At 38.9% G+C, this 22396-nt stretch overlaps 1 protein-coding gene across 1 annotated transcript in view; it reads left to right on the top strand.

Moving 5' to 3' along the window:
* Positions 1-16012, top strand: part of CPQ (carboxypeptidase Q) — a 159671-nt gene extending 143659 nt beyond the window's left edge. Inside the window, exon 8 of the mRNA XM_071554112.1 lies at positions 12076-16012. Within this exon, the coding sequence (XP_071410213.1) occupies positions 12076-12236 (161 nt within the window). The 3' untranslated portion in view covers positions 12237-16012. The remainder of the gene's footprint in view (positions 1-12075) is intronic.
* The last annotated feature ends 6384 nt before the right edge of the window (positions 16013-22396 follow it).

Here is a 22396-nt window from a genome sequence, read left to right as displayed (position 1 = left end):
GGCTGCATTTCTGAAAAGCTGGTGCTTTTTCTTCACTTTTTCTGAAGAATCTGATAATAGCTAAGGCTAAGGCTGGACTACTCAGGACTAATGAGACCTACCAGTTTTTCTTCTTTTGTGTCAGTCCTGGTAGGAATGGGAGATGGAAACTATTCAACCAATAATCATGCACAACTATTTTGCAATGATAGGCCTTAAAGAGAGAAAAATCGTCCTCTCTTTCTTTTTTGCTATCAGATGCCTGTCACTTTTAAAGTGAGGATGTAAAAGTAAAGTGAGGATGTAAAAAGTAAATCGAGGATGTAAAAGTAAATTAAATATTGGCTAGAGTGTAAAAATTTTTCATTCAGGTGTTAATTTTAGGTAAGACTTTTAATTCCAGTTTGACTGAGTAGTCGTTGCAGTCCTTTGAATTTATAGTATTCAATTCTATTTAGTAAGTTCTCATTTGGCTCCTGAAAGGTTTCAAATTATGAGTATGTTGGTATACCTGTATGTTTATATTTCTGTTTATGAATCTACTGTGGCAAAAATATTCAATTTGTGTATTTGAAGGAAACCAATAGTCTAATAGGATTCTGGTTATGAAAACTTGCATTTGGGAAGTATTTCTTTCTCCTGTGAAAGACAAGCATAGCATTGCAGAGATTAAGGGTGTTTTAAAGGAACATATGAAATTCTAGCTTCTCTATTAAAATAGTTCTTATCATCTGGTAATAATCTTGCTCTAGGCTGCTAACAATTATCATCACTGGCTCTTTTTCCCTCTTTGCATTAGTTTATAGTGTTTGAATACAGAACCACAAGCAGCTTTACAAGAGAGTGCTTGTGCTTGATTTCTTTGGCTAAATCCAGACTGAAATTACTTTAATTTATACAGCTGTAAACATTGCTTTTTGTGGTTCTTTTCATTAGCATGGGCACAGTGTATAAGAAGGATGGTAGGGAGTGTTTAAACTAATAGAGGTTTATTTACTTTGTATTGTGTAGAGTCTGGTCACTGTTATCAAATATCTGCATTTTTTGTGTTATATGTGAAACATTTTGCCTTTTGGGTCTGCTTATGGCACTTTGTAAAAGCACATAGCTTAAAATGGGGCCTTGCACATTTTTATTCACAAATTATGAGAAATATATATTGATGCTTGATTTGTGCAAAATTGTGATGGAGATAATCAGAATTTCCTGGAGGAGGATTTTCACAGCTACACTCAATGGCCTGGCACTCATGGCAGCTGGACTTGCTGGTGCCTGTTTCTGTTTCTGTAAAGTTTCACCCAGCCAGTCTTTGCTTTCCACATTTTAAACAGGGCCTGCAACCATATAGATTTAACTTGAATAAAACCAAAAAACGCCTCAGATTTATAAGCAAACAGCATATTCTGTGTGTAGTAAAACAGAATACAGTAAGCCTGTGTTTAAGACAAGTGCTGTTCATACTTACTGGTGGGATTGAGGATCTTTCACTGAAAGTGAACAGGTTAAGCTTTCAATTTAAAATTAATGGTCAGCTTCTCTTAGTGTTCTTTCTAAACTTATATGACTTTTGTTTCACTCCTAATATATCAGCATTTTGACAAGTCACTTGCTGTGTTTGCACTGTGGCTAAATAGCTATCACAGCAATTCAAATCATGCTAGTTAGGGACATTACTTTATTTGCTTTGTCTTCTTCTAGAATTGGTTCTGCTCTGTGGATTAGCCAGAGCCCACATACAGGTAGTGATACACTGCAGAGTCAGAGCACCTGCAAGGAATTTCTCTACTTCCCTCCTTTAAAGAACAGAAATACTTGCTTTTCCTAATGAAGCCCCAGGTAATTTCATGAAACATTAAAACAGAGAGATTCTGAGATTGTGAACAACAGTGTTGCAGCAGGTGTCTTCACTGTTCCTTAATTATTTTTATCTTTTTTTTAGTGCTAAAGTGGGTTGGTTTTTTGCAGTTTTGCTGGTAAAAATATACAATTTGTTGCTTGAAACATTGAATCGTTGTCATTCCTGCTACTTTGTGTTCATCAGCCATTGGACAACATGGTCCAGGACAGGAAGGCTATGTGGTTCTCTTAACCCTAACCCTAACCCTAATCCTAACCCTAGTGGTGGCCAAGGCTCAGGTGCCCAGCACATCGGAGGCCCAGCTGAAGAAGGTGTGGAGGGAGCAATGTTGGTGCTGTGCTCCCTTTCACACGCCTTTTGGAGCCCCAGAAAGTGCTCCTGGAGCTGTAGGCTTTGTTGCTCTCTGAACCCTAAACTTAGAGACTGAAAACTCCCCTATCTGAATAGTCCTGAACCTTGTGATAGATCAGCTCTGAATTTTGTTTCAAGAACTTCTCAGTGTTTCTGTTACTAATGAACTCGCTGGTTTGTAGAACAAATGAAAGAGATATTTCCTCCAATATCTGGAGCATCTAACATGTTATGAAATAACTTACTGATTTAAACTCATGTATGCATTACTCAAAGTAGCCACAGGTATTTTGAAGAATATTTCATTGTTGTAGGCATAGTGTATTCTTTCAGCTTTGTCTAATGGTCCTAAATCTAAAATTTACCATGAAGTTGAAGAACTTGATAGTCTCAATGGGGTTTGAAAGTAGAGACAGGAAAAACCATTGCTCATCCTGTGGGTGTGCTTGTATAAATGCAGTTTTGGTTTTTGTGATATAAAATATAACAGACTTGTAGTGTGCTTGGGATGTGTTTTACTTAAATTAGGTGACTGGTTTGGTGGGGTTTTTTTTGGTTTTTGTGGTTCTTTTCATAACTAGTTAAGCATCAGAATGGTTATTAAGTGGCTTTTTTCACCATCTGGGCAGAAGGAAATTGCTTAATTGGATCTTATGCATATTGTTATTTCTAGGAGTCAACTTCTTGCTGGGAAGGGTCCTACAGGAACTTTGTGTTTAAACATCCAGCTGTAATCATATTTAAGGAGAAAGTTAGAGAAAATGGAAATCACCTGCATGTTTCCTCTCTATCTCCAGCATTGTCTGGAAAAGCAGACCTAAAGGCTTGCTTTAAATTGGCTTGTGAGTTTGGCTCTAGGAAATCACTCCATTGATTGTAAAATACAAGGAAGCTTCTTGAATGGATTGTAAATGTAAATAAGTGCAGACAATTACTGCAAACAGAAATACTGCTCAAAATCCTGACATGTGGATCATTTTCATGGTTCCCACTCCCCACATCTGATTTTCAAACGGTCAAAGGCTGCCTGTTTCCACCACATTTCTGGGGAGATTTGGAAGTTGTTGGAACAGGGTGGAGCAAGGACCTAGCCCTGGGTGTTAGCAGGAGGCTCTTTGATTAGCAGAGGACATCGAATTAAGCACCACAATACTTTGAATTTCTAAGCCAGTTTATAAGATCAGCTATCGGTGGCTAAGGATTTTGGGAAGAAGAACATGGATAGGGATGACTAAGGGGAAAATACATAGGGTAGACATGTTGACATAACATTTATTAAACCGGGGAAACATTTATATATGAAACATCTTGGTGAGAATCCTCATAAAATTGACAAACAGCATCCATATTAATAGGAGCAGGCTCCCCAACCTCTGCATCTTCATCCACCCAGTGCTTATAGTATTCCTGCCGTTTAATGAATTCTTGGTCTCTGCCAACAATCAGCCACATGGTGCAGCTATACAGAGTACAGAGACATACAGAAATGCCTTTGGTCAGAAACTATGGTTCACATGGGGCCCAGTATTAACTTGGCCCTTGTGTTGACATTTAAAGCTTAATGGCATTAAAATAAATCACATGCTCAGTCTTTAACTGCTTTCTTTACTGAGCTGAAACATAAACGAACACATGAAAAGAATTCTAAATTAGAGAAAGTGCTGATTTTGCAAAGATTTTCATCACACAGTGTTTACAAAAGAATGCAAAATGTAAAGGGTTTATAATACCAACTTTTTAAGTAGTCTCTGCATAATATATATAGCCAAGTACCTAATTTTAAAGAAAGCACAAATTAAATAAACTATATTAAAAGATTGTGCCTGGGATTTTTTTTCCAGTCAAGGGCTGATATCATTTTAGAGTCTAGTCAACCTGTGCTCTATGCAGTAGAACTGCTTCCTTCCCTGAAACATCATTTCTCAGGATTTCATGTGAGTTTAGTATGGATCCCCAGCTGCCACTGGTCCTCTGCTTCAACAAGTGAAATGTTAATGCATTGTAAAAGTAACTGTGATAATCCTGACCTATAATTTAGTCTGTTTAGTGCATCCAGAGGATTAATTCTCAAATGCATTAGCAAAACAAGAAATAATGCACTCCTCATATTGTCTGCCTTATGCTGTAGTCTCATTTAATTAGCTGCTGAAACAACTGAAAGCTTTCCCTCTGTCTTGTTGTTTGAATCATGAATTTTAAAGACTTGAGAGAGTGACTGAGGAGGTGAAACAGCAGGGCTTCTGATGTTATTTATAAGCTCTGTACTGGAAACTATTTCAGTGTCTGTAGCCATGAAACTCAAGCAACTTAGCCTGTAATTTCATCATTTGAGACTAAGTGACAGGAGTACTAATGCTGTCAGCACCCCACTAAACAGCATTAGCATTCTTCATTGCCTCTGCTTACTTGAAAAATGGATAATAAAATAATTGCCATTAAAGCCAGCTGTCAGCTGCAGGTTATCCCACAAAAGAAGAGGTTAATATTAGCACCAAAATACATGCAATAGATGCCTGCAATAACTGGGTTTTCTTTACATCTATGCAACACCTAGCACAAGCAGCCAAGCACTCCACAGGGTTTGTAGCAACAGAGATGCTGTGGCACAGACAGAGCCTTCCAGCCAGCCCATCCTAAACACAAATACTATTGCAGCAGATTTACTCCCTGACCACTTGGGATTCATGACTTTGTTGGGGTTTTGAAAGATGCAAAATAAAAATAAAAAATAGAGTAAGAGATTGTGTTCCTGATCCTATCATTCATCTGGTTTTCCTTTGGTGGGTCTTTGACACATATCCTCTGAAGGGAAAGTCATGTGTCTTCCCACCTCTGCCCTGAAGTTTTGATCTTTGTCAAAACTTGTCAAAATGTGTGAGGCAGCAATGCTTCAGTTGTGAGATGTGAGAGGCTATTCATTCTGTTGCTGTATGGACATATTTGTACCCTCATACCCTCATTTTGTAGGGTGTGTAGGAACACAAAGCTGAGTTAGCACTCTGGTGTGAGAAGGAGAATACTCTTAACTTCAGTATTTATGCTTTCTTGGTACATAGCAGTTTTTAACCATGTAGAAGATTGTGTGGTGTGTCCCCTTTGTCTCTTTTTTTTTTGCCGTTTCTAAGTGCTTGATGTAAAGGAAAACAACATACATATTTCATCAGGTCTTGCTTTATTTTCAAGTTGTTGTAGTTTGGTACATTTCTGAATACTTTCATTGGCATTAAAGAGGTCTGAGATTGTAATAAACTTGATAATGAAGAAGAGTTTTTCTTGCTTATTGAAGAAAAAGCAGGAAACAAAAGCAATCCTTAGTAGATAGGGGGAAAAGGAATCTGTCTTTTATAGCCAGGAAAATCACTGCAGAAATAAAAAGAAGGTTTCAGATCAGACATTTGAGTTGACATCTTAATACCAAGCAATGCCTTTGATACTGTGCAGGTTTGTCTTGAAAGAGAGGTGAAGCTCGAACACATACTTGGAAGATGCAGAAAAGGCACATGTGTTGTCTCATGACACCTTTCTTTTATATTTGTAAACTTTTGAAAACATTGAGCAAAATATCCCTTGTTAAGGCATTTCCAGCTTTGCTGTTAGGAGGTAGTACAGCTTGCTCAACAGGGCACTGGCCTCAGCTCAGATGCCTAGCAGCTATTCCTTTTTCAGCTGCTATGAGAAAATGAATGTGTCATTTCATCTCTACATGCCTCTTTCATCCTTCAGTCCCTCTTGTCTGTTTGGAGTGTATGTGCGTCTGAGTGCTGGAGTCATTTCTATTTGGAGAAGTATATGCATTGTGCAAAATAGTGTCACGTCCTCCAGGGACTACTGTAAAATGAAACCTGGAAAAGTTATATGCTTTTTTATAATCATTAGCATGTTAACTTCACTGTACATGTAGAGGTCAGTATCCCAAAAATCTAACTGTAATATTAAAGACCCAGAACACCCAAGAGAGGGTATATAAACAGTGGGGATTTCCCCATTGTATCTGAAAGATTCATGGAATAGTTGTGAAGTTTACTTCAAGCAAAGACAACTGGGAATTTATTGATAGGGCTCTATAGGAAACATCTACTGACTTCAAGACTCACATTTTGCTTCCTTTGGCAATTAAATGCTATTTCAGATATAAAAAGAAAAGAAAGTGTAGTGAGAAGTGTAATGCAAAATGTCTTAAGCTGAAAAGTTACTCTAGACTTACTGCATGCTTTCCCCCTAGAAGATATTTGTGTTTTATGGAAGCTGCTTTTGTAATCCTTCTGATAATTAATAACTGTTTTTTCCAGTTATTGTTTTTACAAATGACAATAATTTAGATGTTTAAATATCTGGCAAAAGAGTTCAGTTCTAATGGCGACTTATCACAACACTGCTTATGAAGGCAGTAGTGCCTGACAGAGATTGATGAAAAGCAGTGGTCATCATTGACATGCTCATCATTCATTTTGTGGGTTTTTCATCCTTTTATCTCACTAGCAGCATCTCATCTTCTCAAGGTGCCAAAAAAAAGTCAGACAGTTTATTAATGTATGAAGAATTGGTGTTTAATGTGAACACTTTCTAGGGGCAAGTCAATATCCTTATCATCAGCTAATTAGTATTCACATTGTGCATTTCATGCTGAGACCAGAAACTTGAAGGGATGGACTGTTTTTCAAAATTCCTCAACGTATGTGTGTCTTTCATCAAGATACTCTTACACGGCTGATTACTAAAAATATATTGTCGGTATCGATTTCCAAGGCAGCTGCTTTTACCTGCCTTATGCAGTGCATCAAACCACATATGAAATAGCTGGTTATGCAGAGACTCATGAAATGAGTTCAAGACGTGAATGAACTTGAGTTAAAGAATTTGTTTATGTTGTTGTTGTCAATTCTAAGACATGTCTGAAAGAGCCAAGGAAATGGCACGTAGGTTAGAATGCCATAGAATGTTTGAGGTTGGCAGGGACACCTTGTGCTGATCCACTCCAACGCCCCTGCTCAAGCAGAGTCAGCTGCAGCAGGTTGCTGAGAACCATGTCAGTCAGGCTGTGGACATCTCCAAGGATGGGGATTCTGCAGCCTCTCTGGACAGTGTGTTGCAGTGTTTGATCCTGGGGAATCCCCAGTGGTACTAGATAGCTGCTGATAGGTAAAAGAACTGCACTGGGTAGGTAACTGTACTAAACAGGGTATTCTGCCACCCTATAAAGGTACTGTGAAATATCTATGTATTATTTTGAAGCTATAAATGATTAATTATTTTCAGTTTTGAATTTCCAGTGTTTTTGATGCATTCAGGTAATAAGTAGAGCATTTTTGGCAGCAGTTTTTAACATTCCTTGTTTTCATGCCACAGCATTTACTACATCCAGCTAGAAGTAGTTTCTCACTGATTTCCTTTTTGTCCAGCATTGTTCCTCATGTGATTTGCATCACTGTAAATGTGAACAGACAGAAAAAGGACAGTTAAAGAGGGTTGTTTGGCAAACATCCCCTTTTTGCTTTATGGGTACTCTGCAAACAGGAAAAAAGGAAGTGCATAAAATGTGATATTGTAGCACCCAACCCATCTCGTTTTTCAGTTTGAGTATTGGTTTTACCTGGAAGTCAGAATTAGGTATGCGTACATACCCACATAACACCTCCCAGCAGAGGAGTTTTTAAGTACTTAATTAAAGCTTTCAGACACTTGTAAGGCTGTATGCTGTCTCCTTTCTAGGGGGCTAGCATGGACATGAGTGAATAATTTATAGGTCTGTGAGCCATGTCTGTTCATCTCTTTTACTTGACTGCTAGCTGATTTAGCTGGCAAAAATAAGCCCCCATTTGTTACTAACTCTTGGTCCTGACAGAAACGTTACATAATAACAACAACAAAAAAACCAAAACCAAAACAAACTGGTCAATTTTAGGTGAAAGAACAAAATAGTTAGCAATTGGAGGTTTACAAATTTTGTCCAGGTAAATTTTCCCAATTTCTTTCAGATTCAGTTTGACTTTCAGGCAGATCTCCTTTGAGAAGGCTTAATAATTCAGTGGCTATCAAGGATACGGTACAGTCTGCCAGCTGATGTTCTTTGAAACTTAACTGTTGGAACTTCACTGCTCCCTCTGTGTAATGGCTGATTGTGCTCACACCATTGCTTCTTATGTTAGATTTTCAGAAGAGTGGCTGTAGGTTCATGTGGACTTCACTGAGGTAACCCAATGTGACTGCAGCCTGCAGATCCCGCAGAACTGCCCTCTTCATGATCATCTGCAGGGCTTGATCTCAGCCCTGGATGTGTATGTATGTATGGACAAACTTCGCAAAGGAAGGTTTGGGGAGGGCTCTCCCCACGTGGGTGTGCCCTTCCAGCCTGCACAGTGGATGTTTTAGGTGAGGCACAGCGTGCGCAGAACTGGCCCCACCATTTAAGTCCTAAGGGTCCATTTGCCACGGCCGAGCGAGCTTGGACAGTGACAGTGAAGTCCTTGGGACTGTCACAGCACCCAGTACTAACCGGGGCTGACCCTGCTGAGCATCTGAGATATGACAGGATCGGATGGCAGGGAGGCATTGAACTGCCAGAGGACAGTCCCACTGAGACTCGAACTCAGGACCTTGGAATTCAGAGTCCAAAGTGCTCTGCTTTACACCACGGGACCGCCCAGTCCTGGATGTGCTTACTGGTGAAAGGACACTGCTCATTGTCTTGCAACACCCTGGCAATCTCTGGACACATAAATGTCTCCAGGCAGGTAACATCAGCATGGAGGAGTCTCAAGTAGGAAGCAGGAGACATGAAAATTTCTTGTGGTCATATCTGTGCCCCAGGGTGTTTCATGTGTAGAGGCTTGCATGAGGCTCTTGGCTGTGAACTGGTCTTATGCTCAAAGCCAAGAACATGGATTTTCACTTTTCTTTCTAATTACATGGGATAAAACTGCTTTCTCAGGGTCTTTTCCTTAGTCTTACAAGATGTTTACAGGTCACTGACTTCAGTGGTAGCCCATGACATGAAAGAGATAGCACAGCAAATTTGAGAACCTTTCTGTCTGCTCACACATTCTGATGTTTCTTGATGTCAAAGTCAATAATTTTCTAATTTATAAAACAGTTTAGAGGAAAAATCTTTTTCAGCATTTTAGGGAGTCAACAAAGCAAAGGGTTTTTGTTCTTATTCCATTCACAGGGATAAAGCACTACTTGCTACATAGTTACTGTGATGAGTGAAATGTCTTTTACAAATTCCACACAACCAGTTTTTGTCTTGAGTCTTACCAAAGTGTTTCAAAAACTGTAATGTGTTTGTCTCAGTGGCTTAACTTGTGTCTGTAGTGTAGAAGTCCATCAGTTAAAGAATTTATCATTATTCAATCCTTTTATGGTTGCATGTATTTAAAAGGATTCAGAATCAAAGTTTAAAAGTGAATATGAGTTGACATAAATTCAATACTAAAATTATTGGAACATAATTCAGCACCTGTAACCTACTCAGTGACTTCTGTGAGATTGCATTGCTTCAAGTCAGTAGCAAGCAAGTAATTTAAGAACAAAAAGAGCCTCTTAAAATCAATCCAAATAATGTATAACCATATGCTACAGCATTTGGTCGTTCTGCTTATCATCTCTCTTATGAAGGGATCTTCATCTTTTACGGGATTATAAAATGCTCTAACTCTCTATTCCTGCTTTCTAAAATAGCAGTGAAATGAGCAATCCAGGTTGGTTCCTGTTACAGCACTAAAAACATGCCTGTTAACCACAGAGAGACGTGGACTGGTCTAAATGACTACACGAGTGGTCCAAAGATGTGTAACATAGGAACATACAGTTATGGTGTGAGAAAGTTTGCTTTCTTTCTCTTCAAACACTTCAGACATCTCAAGAAACCCCCAAAAAATCATAACAGTAAGTCTTATGAGCACACACAAATTTCTCAGAGCACCATTTTCTGATACTTGTTTCCACTACACATAAATAAATATATTAATAATTTATTTATTTCATCTTTATAATGAAACAATCCTGGGGTTTTTTCCTCCTTACTTGGCATAGTAGGATTAGCTTCAGTCTGTGTTTCTGCCTGCAGCCCATAGCTCTTACTCATGAATTCACATTGGTGCATGTTCTCTGGGTTTGATGACCAAGCAAGAAGTGCATTCTGTTGAACTAAGTGGGTCCCACCTTGGGAGCTGTGCACCTCCCAGCCCTGATCAGTGAGCAGGCCAAAGGAATCAGTGTAAAGGAATTGCAAGCAGGGAACCAGTGTGGTGGGGGAATATATCACATTTACTTACTTTCAAAATTTGGAATTGTATTCATGATGGAATGGTTGTTGAGATTGAAGCAAAGCAAAGGAAATGGAGACTGATAAAACCAGCAAAGAGGCAGAGGTAGTAAACTGGGAAAGAAGGAATTTCAAGGGAACAGAGGAGTCAGAAAGAGTCAGTGGGGACTGGACCAGGCAGAGAATGGCCAGGGTGAAAATTCCTCACCAGTGTCTCTGCTGCAGCTCCCAGTGGGGTGACAGCTTCTCCAATTCATCTTGGCTTTGATCTGCCTTGAGTGATGCCTCTACAAGCCTTATTTGTGCTCCCTGAGCCCACCTGGCTTGGGGGAAAGGAGTCCTTTCCCTTCCCCTGTGCTCCCAGCTGGAATCAGTTGTTCCTGAATAGGAGGAACTGTGGTTTAACCCAACTTGCTCCTGTCCTAGCTGATGAGGATTCCTGACTGTGAGAGTAATGTTGTCCTGGGCTCTCTAGATTAGCCCAGGCTATCTGGAAAATTGTTCTGAAACAGCACATCTCTGTGAAGAACAGGGTCTCAAAAGCAGAGGCAAACTCCAAAGTGTTCCCCAACACAAATAACAGCAAGGAGAGAACTCATAACTCAGTTGTAACTCATCATCAGAACAATGGGGTGGAGAACAGGGGGAAGCACTGCTGTGGGGTGACTGTAGGGATTTTCCTGTATGGATTCTGCTAGTTTCAGAGGAAAATGGATGTATACTGTTGCTGAGGAAACGAGTCGCCCAGAGGAAGGTTGGCTTTTCCCTGGTGTGAATTTTTGCTGCCTCATGCTCACTCGAGTCAACTAACCTAAAACCTACATTCTGCATGTGCCATGGCTCTGTACAGTTATTGTATTTTGAATATATTATGAATTTTATACTGTTGCATGTATACAGTGTGCCCAGGTGGCCAAGAAGGCCAATGGGATCCTGTCCTGTATCAAAAATAGCGTGACCAGCAGGACCAGGGAAGTGATCCTTCCCCTGTACTCTGCGTTGGTGAGGCCACACCTTGAGTACTGTGTTCAGTTCTGGGCCCCTCAGTTCAGAAAGGATATTGAGGTGATGGAGCGGGTCCAGAGAAGAGCAACAAGGCTGGTGAAAGGACTGGAGCACAAGTCCTATGGGGAGAGGCTGAGGGAGCTGGGGTTGTTTAGCCTGGAGAAGAGGAGGCTCAGAGGTGACCTCATCACTGTCTAGAACTACCTGAAGGGAAGTTCTAGCCAGGTGGGAGCTGGTCTCTTCTCCCAGGCACTCAGCAATAGGACAAGGGGGCACGGGCTTAAGCTCTGCCAGGGGAAATTTAAGTTGGATATCAGAAAAAAATTTTTTACAGAGAGAGTAATCAGGCATTGGAATGGGCTGCCCAGAGAGGTGGAGGATTCACCATCCCTAGAGATTTTTAAACACAGATTGAACGTGGCGCTGGGTGCCATGATCTAGTAAATGAACTAGAGTTGGACCAAGGGTTGGACTCGATGATCTTGGAGGTCTTTTCCAACCCAATCGATTCTATGATTCTATGATTTAATCATGAACAGCCCAGGAACAGATTCAAGTTTATATTCCTCTTTAAATATTTCTATTCTTACAATGGAACTTTTCCCATTTTTCTCTGTAGGTGCCAGCTTGCATAATGACATCAGTAAATACTTCTGGTTTCATCATTCTCAAGGGGACACAATGACAGTCCAGGATCCAAACCAGATGAATCTCTGTGCTGCTGTTTGGACTGTTGTCTCCTATGTAATTGCTGACATGGAGGAAATGTTGCCAAGGTAATAAAACAGCAAGAAAGAAGATTTCTGTTCATCAATAAAGATTGTAAGTCCACTAATGCATGTGGACTGCAGCTGTGGTAAATTCTGCTTTTAACCTTGGTTTTGTGCTTTATTATTGTATCTGTTTTCCTCAAAGCACATGCTTTTTTACACATTCCTTTTTTTTTGTTCTTTTGAGTCTTCCATTTGTAATTTTCACTTAAAATGTCTTCTTTTAAGTGCTTTCTAAATTTCAGATAGAGATAGGATACCTCTTTGACAATTATATAATAACCATTTGTATACACAGTGAACCTGTGCAGCAGAAAAAGTGCACCAAATAAATTTGTTGCAGCAGAATAGTTACTGTATTGAGTTAGTGTACATATTTACTGGTTTTGTTTGTGTCTTTCATTCTATGCATTGGAATGAAGTACTATTAACCAAACATTTACTGTTTTGAGGAAATTGTAGTTTCCAGGAGTTTTCAGGTTTTAGGGCAAATTAATCTTATCTGTTTTAATGGTAATATATGGTAAAATTATCAAATAGCAGTGAAAATTATAAAATAATCAGGCTTTTAATAGTTTCATTCAGTTCTGTTGTTAAATCTTACTCAAGGTTCATGTAAGACTCAGATAAACCAGGACACAGAGGATAGGAAACGAAACAGAGGACTCCCATCTCTCCCGTATCTTTTTGGGCACCTCCCTGTGGAAAGCCATATGTGTTCTTTTCTTTCTCATGGAAGACTCACCATAGTGACAAGCAGAGAATTTCATATGGCAGTTTTTCTTTGAAATGCCATGATGTTTCAGAAACAGCATCACATCTGTGATGTGACCTTCACTACCTGCCAGCTGATATCCAACAAAGTGTAAGAACAGACTTTGATTCAGAGTCCTGAAGCCATTCCCAGCTGCCCTTTCCTTGCAGGTTTGCTCTCCCTGGCTGGAAGCTGGGCCAGAGGGTGCTGGTGCATATTCATTTTCATGGAGGAATTAATCTGGGAGTTTGATTCTTATATACGTTGTTGGTTTAGGGTTTTGGATTTTGGGGTTTTTTCCCTATAGAGATTATGAATATTCAGAGGAGTTTCAGGCATATCTATGCAGAAGATATAACTGGTCTTGGGGAATATGTTAGTATGTGTGATTTCTGCTCATTTCTTTGTGACATGATCCTTATTTGGGCTTTTAAATTTTACAACAAGCAAACTTACTGATGTGAATAACTGCTGCAATATAACACCAAACAACTAATGTAACAAACAACACGGAGTATTAAACCAAATGGCAGGCAATCCCTGGTGCTGTTAATCAGTTCTGCTGTTGAGCAATGGCTGAGTGATGAGCAATTCATTTGGATAGAATTCATAATCATGATATCTGTTTACTACAATAATAGCTGTTTTCCATTAAATTTCTTAACTATTTCAGTTTTCCTTCCAAATAATTTCAGGAGCATAAAAGCTGCCTGGAGATATGCTGCTCTATCTTTTTAAAGAAATAATATTGAAATAAAGTTTACAAAGATTTTCTCTGCTTTCCAGGCATGATTTCTATGCTTCTTTTTCTCGATTTGCTTGACAAGAGCATAGTTGGTGGTACTCATCACAGATAGATCCTCAGTTGTCTCTAAATTCAGCCTTTTGACCTTCACAGAATTAGTGACAGTTTCCTGAACTGCATTTCGTATTGTTTTCCCTCAAGGTATGTGACTTCATACACCAAAGATTGAGAAGAGTATTCCATGAATTTATGTTTGCAAATCTTGACCTGTGCTCCCTTGGAAATGGTGTTTATTTGTGTTTTTCTTCATTACTTCAAGTCAAACAGGGGATCTCTGAAGTCAAGAGTACTCCTCTGCACAGGAGATCACTGTGAGGGTGTATAAGGCACCACAGCACATCCCAAGATGTGCTTGTTGGCTCCTGAGTAAGAAAATTAACTATACCCCAGCCAAAAGCAGCACAGCACAACTATGTAAGACAGACCATAAAAATTAAGACCATGGTGCCTCTGAAGAAAATTTAACCTTCACATCAATTTCAGATACACAGTTCTAGAGAGAAGCTTTTCAGAGTGGTTTTAGAAAAAATGTTCAAAAATCAAAATTGCCATCCTATTTTTATAGAAATGGTGACAATAAAAATATTTTAGTTCTTAAATTGAAAAACAAAGATTTTTTTTTCATGTAAACCCAAATGTCATTAAAATAAGACATTGTCTCATTGATTCACCTTTTTTTTTCTGATCCATCTTAGACCAGAAATTTCATCTGTTCATAGTGCTCTCCTAAAAATTTACCTGTTCAGATATCTCTCAAAAATTTACATAAACAAAGACATGCCAAGAAATTTTCTTTCCCAGTGGGATTTTGTACCCCCTGTGCAATAGCTTATCTTTACCCCCTGCTCAATATAGTCATTATGCTGTTTCAATTGGTGGCCAATAAATATGTATCAGTTGATCAATTTTCAATTCAAGAGCACTTCTGAGGTGATCCAGGTAAACCAACATAACTTTGCCTTCCACTGACATGCCGTTATCTTTGAGAATCTTTCTCAACTTTAATTGAGAAAGTAATAGCTGAGGATATTATTTATATTACTAGTTGTGCTGGTTTAAAGGCAAACCAGCAGGGAAAATGAACTCACCACAAGAGAGAGATTATAAGTCAGACCTAAAATTTAATAATAATATTACAATAAAAACACTGACACAAAAGGGAAATTGCTTTCAACTCACAAAACCCCAGCAGTATAACCCAGTGTCCTGGCGCACAAACCCAAGGGGGTTTGTTTGCCCTTGTGCTGAGACCCCTGTGGCTCCCCCAAGTCCAGAGCAAAAGGAAATGAAAAACCTGTTGGTGCAGGCAAGGGCTGTGGTCTGAGCGAGAGCGGGGATCTCCTCCTGTCGAGGTCCTGCTGCTGCTCTGGATCCAACGAGAAGTTCCCGAGGTCTTCTTACCCACCACGTATGTACCCTCAGGGAGCACCCAGTCCCTCCCCATGGGCGGGGACTCACACAATGGGTGATTAACTCTGGGAGCCAGGGGGTATTGAACTGTTGATGGCCCATTAGCAGCTCCGCCCCCCTCAGGCTGGGTGTGAAGGTGATAATGACTCCCTGGGCAGCTGCTGCTAATGGCCCATTGACCTTGGGGAATGAATAGAGGGGATAGAATACACAGCTTTCATCACCCTTACACAGTGTCAGCTGGTCCCTCCTGCTCAACTAGGACATAGTATTATGAGACCCACCTGACATAAGTCTGTGCTTTGACAACATTCTAAGCCAAAGGGATCATTTCCCTCCCATAAACATTTCCTTTTTTGCCTATGAACTGAGAGCTGAAAAAACAGCAGTAGTATTTAAATATATGTCACAAATTTGAATTTCAAATAATCATTTTCTTCAAGGTATTACAAAACTCTTGCATCTGCCGAGAGGGAAGGCCCCTATGTAGCCTTCCTTTCAGCTACAACTCAAATGTTTCAGACATAGCTGCAGAGGGACAAGGCCAATACATAATTCATTTACCTGACTAGACTATAGCACAAATGCTGATGAAAAGTCTGTTTTCAATACTGCATAATGTAATGTAAGTAATTTTGCCAGTAATAAAAGAAGAACTGCAAGATGGATGTTTTTGTCCTTCATTGTGCCAAGACATTATTGAAGTTTCACTGTCTCTGAATGATTCAGTTCTATGTGTTCTCAGATCTCTTGTTCCCTTAAAATAATTAAAAACGAAGGAAAAGTTGAAGCAGTGCTGCTGCTGCTACATTGCAAACATCCTTGGCTGTGTATTTAGTTAGTATTCTTCCCCCATAACCATTTGAGACACTTCCATTTACCATAAGTAAATATCAAACTGATCTTGATATCTGTATCTGTCTCATGAAATATACATACCATCTAAATGTGCCCAAATGATTAATTTACTGCTGTGTAATGATTAGCATAAAAATCTCATCACTGCACAGGATAGAACTGTAGCCACTAATTGCTGGTTGGAGTGAACAATGTTTTGTGCATAGAAGTTAATGATGCATGCATGGCAGCTCTTGGGTGGGGAAACTCAAAGCTTTCTGGAAGAGAAGCTTTTCCTCCCCTCCTTTCCCTCTAAATGGCAGGAGACCCTGATCATATATGGTAGAAAGTAATATTTTAGCTTACACCATTTGTAATCTTCTGTCTACTACAAATGCATGGAAGCACTGTCTGCCCACACACTGTAGCCTTTCATGGTCATTACTTCTGCAAACTTCAGCCCTTTTGCATAAAAGTATGGCCAGCTACAGGCTGTGATTTGTAGTTACAAGTGTTTGATAAGTATGTTGTTCTAGCACCTCATTAAAGTTTTTAGACACCTCTCTTCTTAATAATCATTTTTGCCCTTACAGAAGTGACCTCAATAACAATCCTATATCCAACTCTCTATTTAGCTTGCAGTTTGTTTTCCCTTCAAGACTGATCAACTTGCTTTAGTTTATGTTTCCTGGGGAGGTTTTGATCTTTCTCAGTGCCTGTACTGTGCCTGGGTATTAGGAATGACTGAACAAATCTGTGTTTTGTGTCTTGGGTCTCAGGAACTGCAAGATGCAATTGTCATGACTCTGAAGAGCAACACATAAGCACATGAGTGAGAGCTCCATCAGGGCCACTATTTGCCATTATCAGTGACCTATGTTAGTAGCAGAGAGAATTTTGTGATCAGTGCAATGGGTTTTCATCACCAGTCATGATTTTCTATGTAACTGAAAATCAGGCTTATGGAAACCAAAGAGGGAAGCTCTGGAGGAAGGAGCACAAAAATCTACAAAAAGAGCAAAGTAATACTGAGGCAGGAACTGTGGTTTCAAGTACCCATGTTTTACTCTGCTTTGCTCTGTGACACTATGTAAACCTACCTCAGTGTCACTGTTAATTGTTGGTAGTGGTGTTTGGTGCTCATGTTTGGTGTAGCCTGATTTAACAACACTGTATTAGAATACATGATGCATGTAAAACATAAGTTCATTGCAGAGGTGAGGTTCAGTCGGAGAGGAGGAATAAGAACTTAGTGCCTTCTTAACTCCATGAGAATTTATCAGTAGAATGTGTCTTTTAGTAATTACTGGTTGCATTTACAATACCTGCATTATTTGCATTTGCATTATTTGCATTTACTATTTGCCATGACAAACAAAAAGAAACATTCCTCCTTCAGATAGAATGTGGATGTTAGCCATGTCAATTTTAAACTAATGGCACTTTGCATCCAGGAATGGTGCGGGACAATTGTGTGTGTGAAATGGTCACACACAATGCCATCTATATATATCATTTCACAATTTTGTACCATCATGCACATACTAAGTCCGTTTAACCCAATCCGTGGCCATACAAGGGGGCAGTGTGGAAGAAGAGAATAAGTCAGATGGTTCCCCAACAGCCATGCAGCCAGCCAGTCCTAAAGTGAAGTTTAGTTTAGTTCCTACCTCAGGCAAACTGTGCTGCCCATAAAGGAGTTGCTACTTTCTTTTTATACTACTGAGATAATTTTGAAGCTGATGTATAAAACTTTGTGCAAAAATGACATTTTTGACAGAACATATGCAACATATGTGGACTGAATCTTTGTGAAAGTCTATGAAACTGTGATTTCACTGAGATTCTTTGTGTCTCATGTTATAATCTCTGGAACACTTTGGCTTCATTTTTTGTGAATATGATTATTCGGTATGTTACTTATCCTAAATTGTCTATATTGTTTGCTTTTTCCGGAGATGATATGTCAGTGATACAGCTGCAGGGAATTAATATCTTTGCCTGTACTTAAAAACAAATTTCCCAGTTCTTTTACAGTTCATCATTTTTTATTTTGCTTTAAATTTCTGTCACTGGGACAGAAAGGTATTACAAATTTTAATATGACACACAATGCAGAGGCTAGTGATTGTTCAAAAGCAGATAACAAAATATCCAATTTTTTAATGGAAGTGTCATGCTGTTCTTTCCATTGCTATTATCAAACTTCTGCTCATCAGTAAGATGTGTTTAATAAAAGGAATTTCTAAAAAATGTGTCATGCAACATTTAACCATGGAAACTTAAATGTTGATACTTTACCCCTCCTATTTGTTCATAGTAGAAACAGAGAAAGCTATAAATATCCACAAGAAAATGCCTGCTTCTCTTCAGCAGTGATTCCCAGTGCTGAGTTCTGCATAGAGGTTATTTTAAGCCTTTATAATGTAGCCTGAAACCTTAATATGGAATGTTGAGAAGCAAATACACATTAGTTGTTGTGAATTCCTATGTTCCTTTTTTGCACTGTAAACAGGATACAGCTCTATTGGAAACTCAGCTTAGCTTTGGTATTGCTGTCCCTCCAAGCAGGAGTCTCTTCTGGCTAAAAGGGAAGCCTATTGGAAGGATAAGTATGAGCCATAGAAAAAAATTATTTAAAAATTTGATCTTGTTAGATCTTTCAAAAATGATGAAAGTGTGAGGTATTTTAATGCACAAATACTTTTAGTTTGTTGCTTAGCTAAGTTTAGGTTTTGGCATGTGCAGTTGGAACCTGTTTTCATTCCTCTTATAAACAGCAGTGTCTTCATAGGTATGAGATGACAATAAATGAAGCATTCAGTAAGCTCTGCATAAATATCACATGTAATAAGCAACAACCTATTTAATTTACAAAAATTGAATCCATTTATCAACAGGAACTAACTTTTAAATATGAAGAGAGGAGTAATTTTCAAGTTGTTAGAAGGAAACAGATGTGATAGAAGTCTAGACTTTTACTTTCAATTCAGCAAAATCTCATTTCAGGTGTTCCACATAGTACATTTGCTTGAACGCAAAGGAGAAATTAGAGACAATGTGCATAGCTTTCCTTGTTGAAGAAAATACCAACAGTGCTTAATGGCATCAACAGAGACTGCTCTGCCAGAGACTCTCTGGTTAGGGGGTTGTCCATCCCCTATGGATACGATAACAGTGGGTGTGCTATATTCCCAAGCAATGCAGGCTTGCATTTATGGGGTGAGGACCAGAAGCACTTAATGGGAATGATGTGCAAGAACTGTGTGGCACAGCTGTTCTTGACACCATATCTTCATATGAAAAATAAATAGCAAACCAGCTGTTGGTAGCTCAGCATCTTGGTGAGCCTGAGGGGTCGCCCTGTGGTTCTGTGAAAAGTGGGATCACTCCGGGCTTCACCTAAAGGAAAGAGGACTGAAAATCACTGGCCAGAGTCCAGGTGTTTGATTGACCTCTTTCTGTACAATGAATGTAGGATTTCTGCAGAGAATCTTTCTGGGTACAGAGGTCCTTTGCATCCATGCTCCCATAGAACTAGAATGAGAGAAGAGTTTTCATGCTTGGTGACTGTGTGGAGGTGAATACTTTCTGCCTTCCAAACACTAGAAGTTCAGGAAGAGCTCGGGGTCACACTTTCCCCCCCTCCTCCCAAATAGGTTGAATTATAGTTCAAACTGCAGTACTTGTATATCTTTTAGACTTGGATTTGCAATGGATTTGTAATATATAACACTTTCATCACACTGTGAAATCACTGAAGTCTAGTACTTGTCATGTTCCATATCTCTGCATTTCAGAGCTGTGTCTAAACAAGCGGGAACAGTAATGGCTGTCAGTGGAGTGCTTGACAATATCTTCAAAGCAGAAGAGCTGAGTAAACATTTGCTGCATGTGCTCTATTAGGTGTCAACAAAAATTTTATTCCTCCTTTCCGCATCTGTGAGGTGATGGATCACTGCTCTGTGATTCTGCAACAGTTAGTCGTGGAGTTGCTGCGACAATGCTTCTAAATTAGTTTGAGGTGTAAGATTATATGAGACACCAGAATCTGGCAAACTTCAGGGAAGTCTCAAATGTAGCAATGTTGTTTAATTGTGCAGTGTTTATTCACACGGTATTGAGTGATCCTTTAAAACAGAAGTGTAAGTGGTTTGCAGTATTTGCAGAAACATTTTGCTGACAACCTAAAGCTTTGGAAGAGTGCTGTTATTTTATTGTTGTAAACTAACAAAAATGAAATTAATACCTGGGGTTTTTTAACTTACCCCTTTTAGATTCCTCTGTGTAAAAAAAAAAAAACAAACCACATCAGCCCAATTTAAAGTAACTGTAGAAGGAGCTCTCACAGTTCCTTTGATTTACACTACCTTAAAAGATGAAGAAACAAAGATTGAAGCTTTGCATAAGCATTGGTCAACTCAGTAGGAATTTCTTTAAAAATATTTGCAAATGTGGGCAGATGGTGTTAGGGTGTTCTGCACTGTAAGAGAGAAAGCAGTTACATTAGACACTTTCTTTTTCCCAGTTATCCTGATTTTGACAAAAATTCTCCTGTTGCCATTAATCTCAAACATTCTAGCAAGCTCTAACTTTACTACTGTGTTGTAAAAGTTTACTTTATGGCCACTTTTTTCCCCCTTTGAATAAGCTCAGTCTAGTGGTTTTAACTTAAGACAATAAACCAGGAACTCCCAAGTTCTAATTCTGTCTCAGTAACCATCTTGCTGGGTGGTCTTGGCACACCCTAAAGGTATGCCTTCTTGTACAGACTTAATTTGTTAAAAATCAAACAAACAAACAAAAAAAGTCTGTTTCCTAGCCTGGATGCAGCCAGAAGTGTGGGCCACTGTTTTATTCTTATGAAGTGTTTTTTAATTCAATCACAGCCTGAAAACAACTGAGATTTGGGCATTCTCTAATTTGTGCTCCATAGGAGAATTTATCTTTCTAATGAATAATACTCCAGTTTGGCTGAAATAGTTGTGGTCCATCTTCACTGTGGCTGATTCACAATTCAGAATGGAAAAGACATCAAAATTTGGTGGGCTTTTTGACCCCAAGACCAATTAAACTTTGGAGTTGTGAAATATTTTCTGTTGGTTAAAACAATGGACTCTTTGCATGTGAAATTGTAGATATTTCCCTTGGAAGTTCTGCACAGAGACTTCTAAAAGATAACATTGAGGGTAAAAGCTAGAAAAGGTTAGTATAAAAACCATCATGTGTGGTAATACTATGAGCCTGGAAGAAGAGAATATATCCCAAATTCAAAGTGTTGAGTTTGGGGGGGGGGGTCCCAAGAGCAAGAGTTAGGTTAATATAATTGCAAAGTAAGTTTAATAAAGTCTCTGATTTATTCTTAATTCAAAGTAATGTTCATATGGCTGCAGGAAATATGACCTACTGGAGTCAACTCAGAGAAATCACAGGAAAGGTCACACCCCTTCACTCTCCTGAACAGAAATCTACACAAATCTCACATATTCTGCTTCTGTACCTGATGCTTACTAAACCTTTAGCACAAGTAATTAGGAGTCATCTCTCATAAAACACTTAGAAGCTAGTGAAATGTCAGAGGATTTCCCTTTATGTTCAGCCTTATTAAAAATTCATGTGCTATCACTATCCTCTCAATTTTCTTAGTGGATACAATTACTGACACTGAAGACTTCTCAGGGTATAAATTAAAGTTTAAATTTGAAGTAATGCCCATGGCTTAAGAAGGCAGTTTATTGATAACTCAATCTTCAAGCTCCTCAATATTTCTCACTTTTTCATCTGCCAACCCTGGCTCTAGATTTCATACGTAGTATTAACTGCATCTCTTTGGTAAAGGAAGTTGCAACAGAACGTAGTTGTATGAAACAGTTCTTCTTTGTACTTTAAGTGAAACAAAAGCTGTCTTTAAAATACCCATTACCCTCAAGTATTTTTTCGAAATACCTTTTTTAAAAGTAAATTTCAATTTCTGTGGCTAGTGATATGCATATTCACAATTCACACTGCTGAAAGAGCAGAGCAAGGAGGGATCATTCTTCCCGTAAGTATTCATTTTATCAAAAAGTAGTGGTAAAAAAATAGAAACCCTTATTGTATACAGTAAGGCTGAGATGCTGTCATTCCAGGAATAAAAAATATATTCTTGTCCTGTATTTAGGATGGAAGAAACCTAAACATCTCTAGGGAAATGGGATGCATTAGATAAAATAGCAAGAAGTGTAAATGGAAGAATGAGAAATTTTGACTGTGCCCAAGGAAGGTAATGTAGCATCAAGATACCTGAATTGCTTAAATAGTCTGGTAGCTGTGAAAAAAGAAGGAAAAAGCTGGAGAGAAAAATGCCCATATTCAGTACAACTAT

The sequence above is a fragment of the Pithys albifrons genome, chromosome 4 (assembly GCF_047495875.1).
Source record: "Pithys albifrons albifrons isolate INPA30051 chromosome 4, PitAlb_v1, whole genome shotgun sequence".
Taxonomy (NCBI): domain Eukaryota; kingdom Metazoa; phylum Chordata; class Aves; order Passeriformes; family Thamnophilidae; genus Pithys; species Pithys albifrons.
This window is presented reverse-complemented; position numbering and strand designations above follow the sequence as displayed.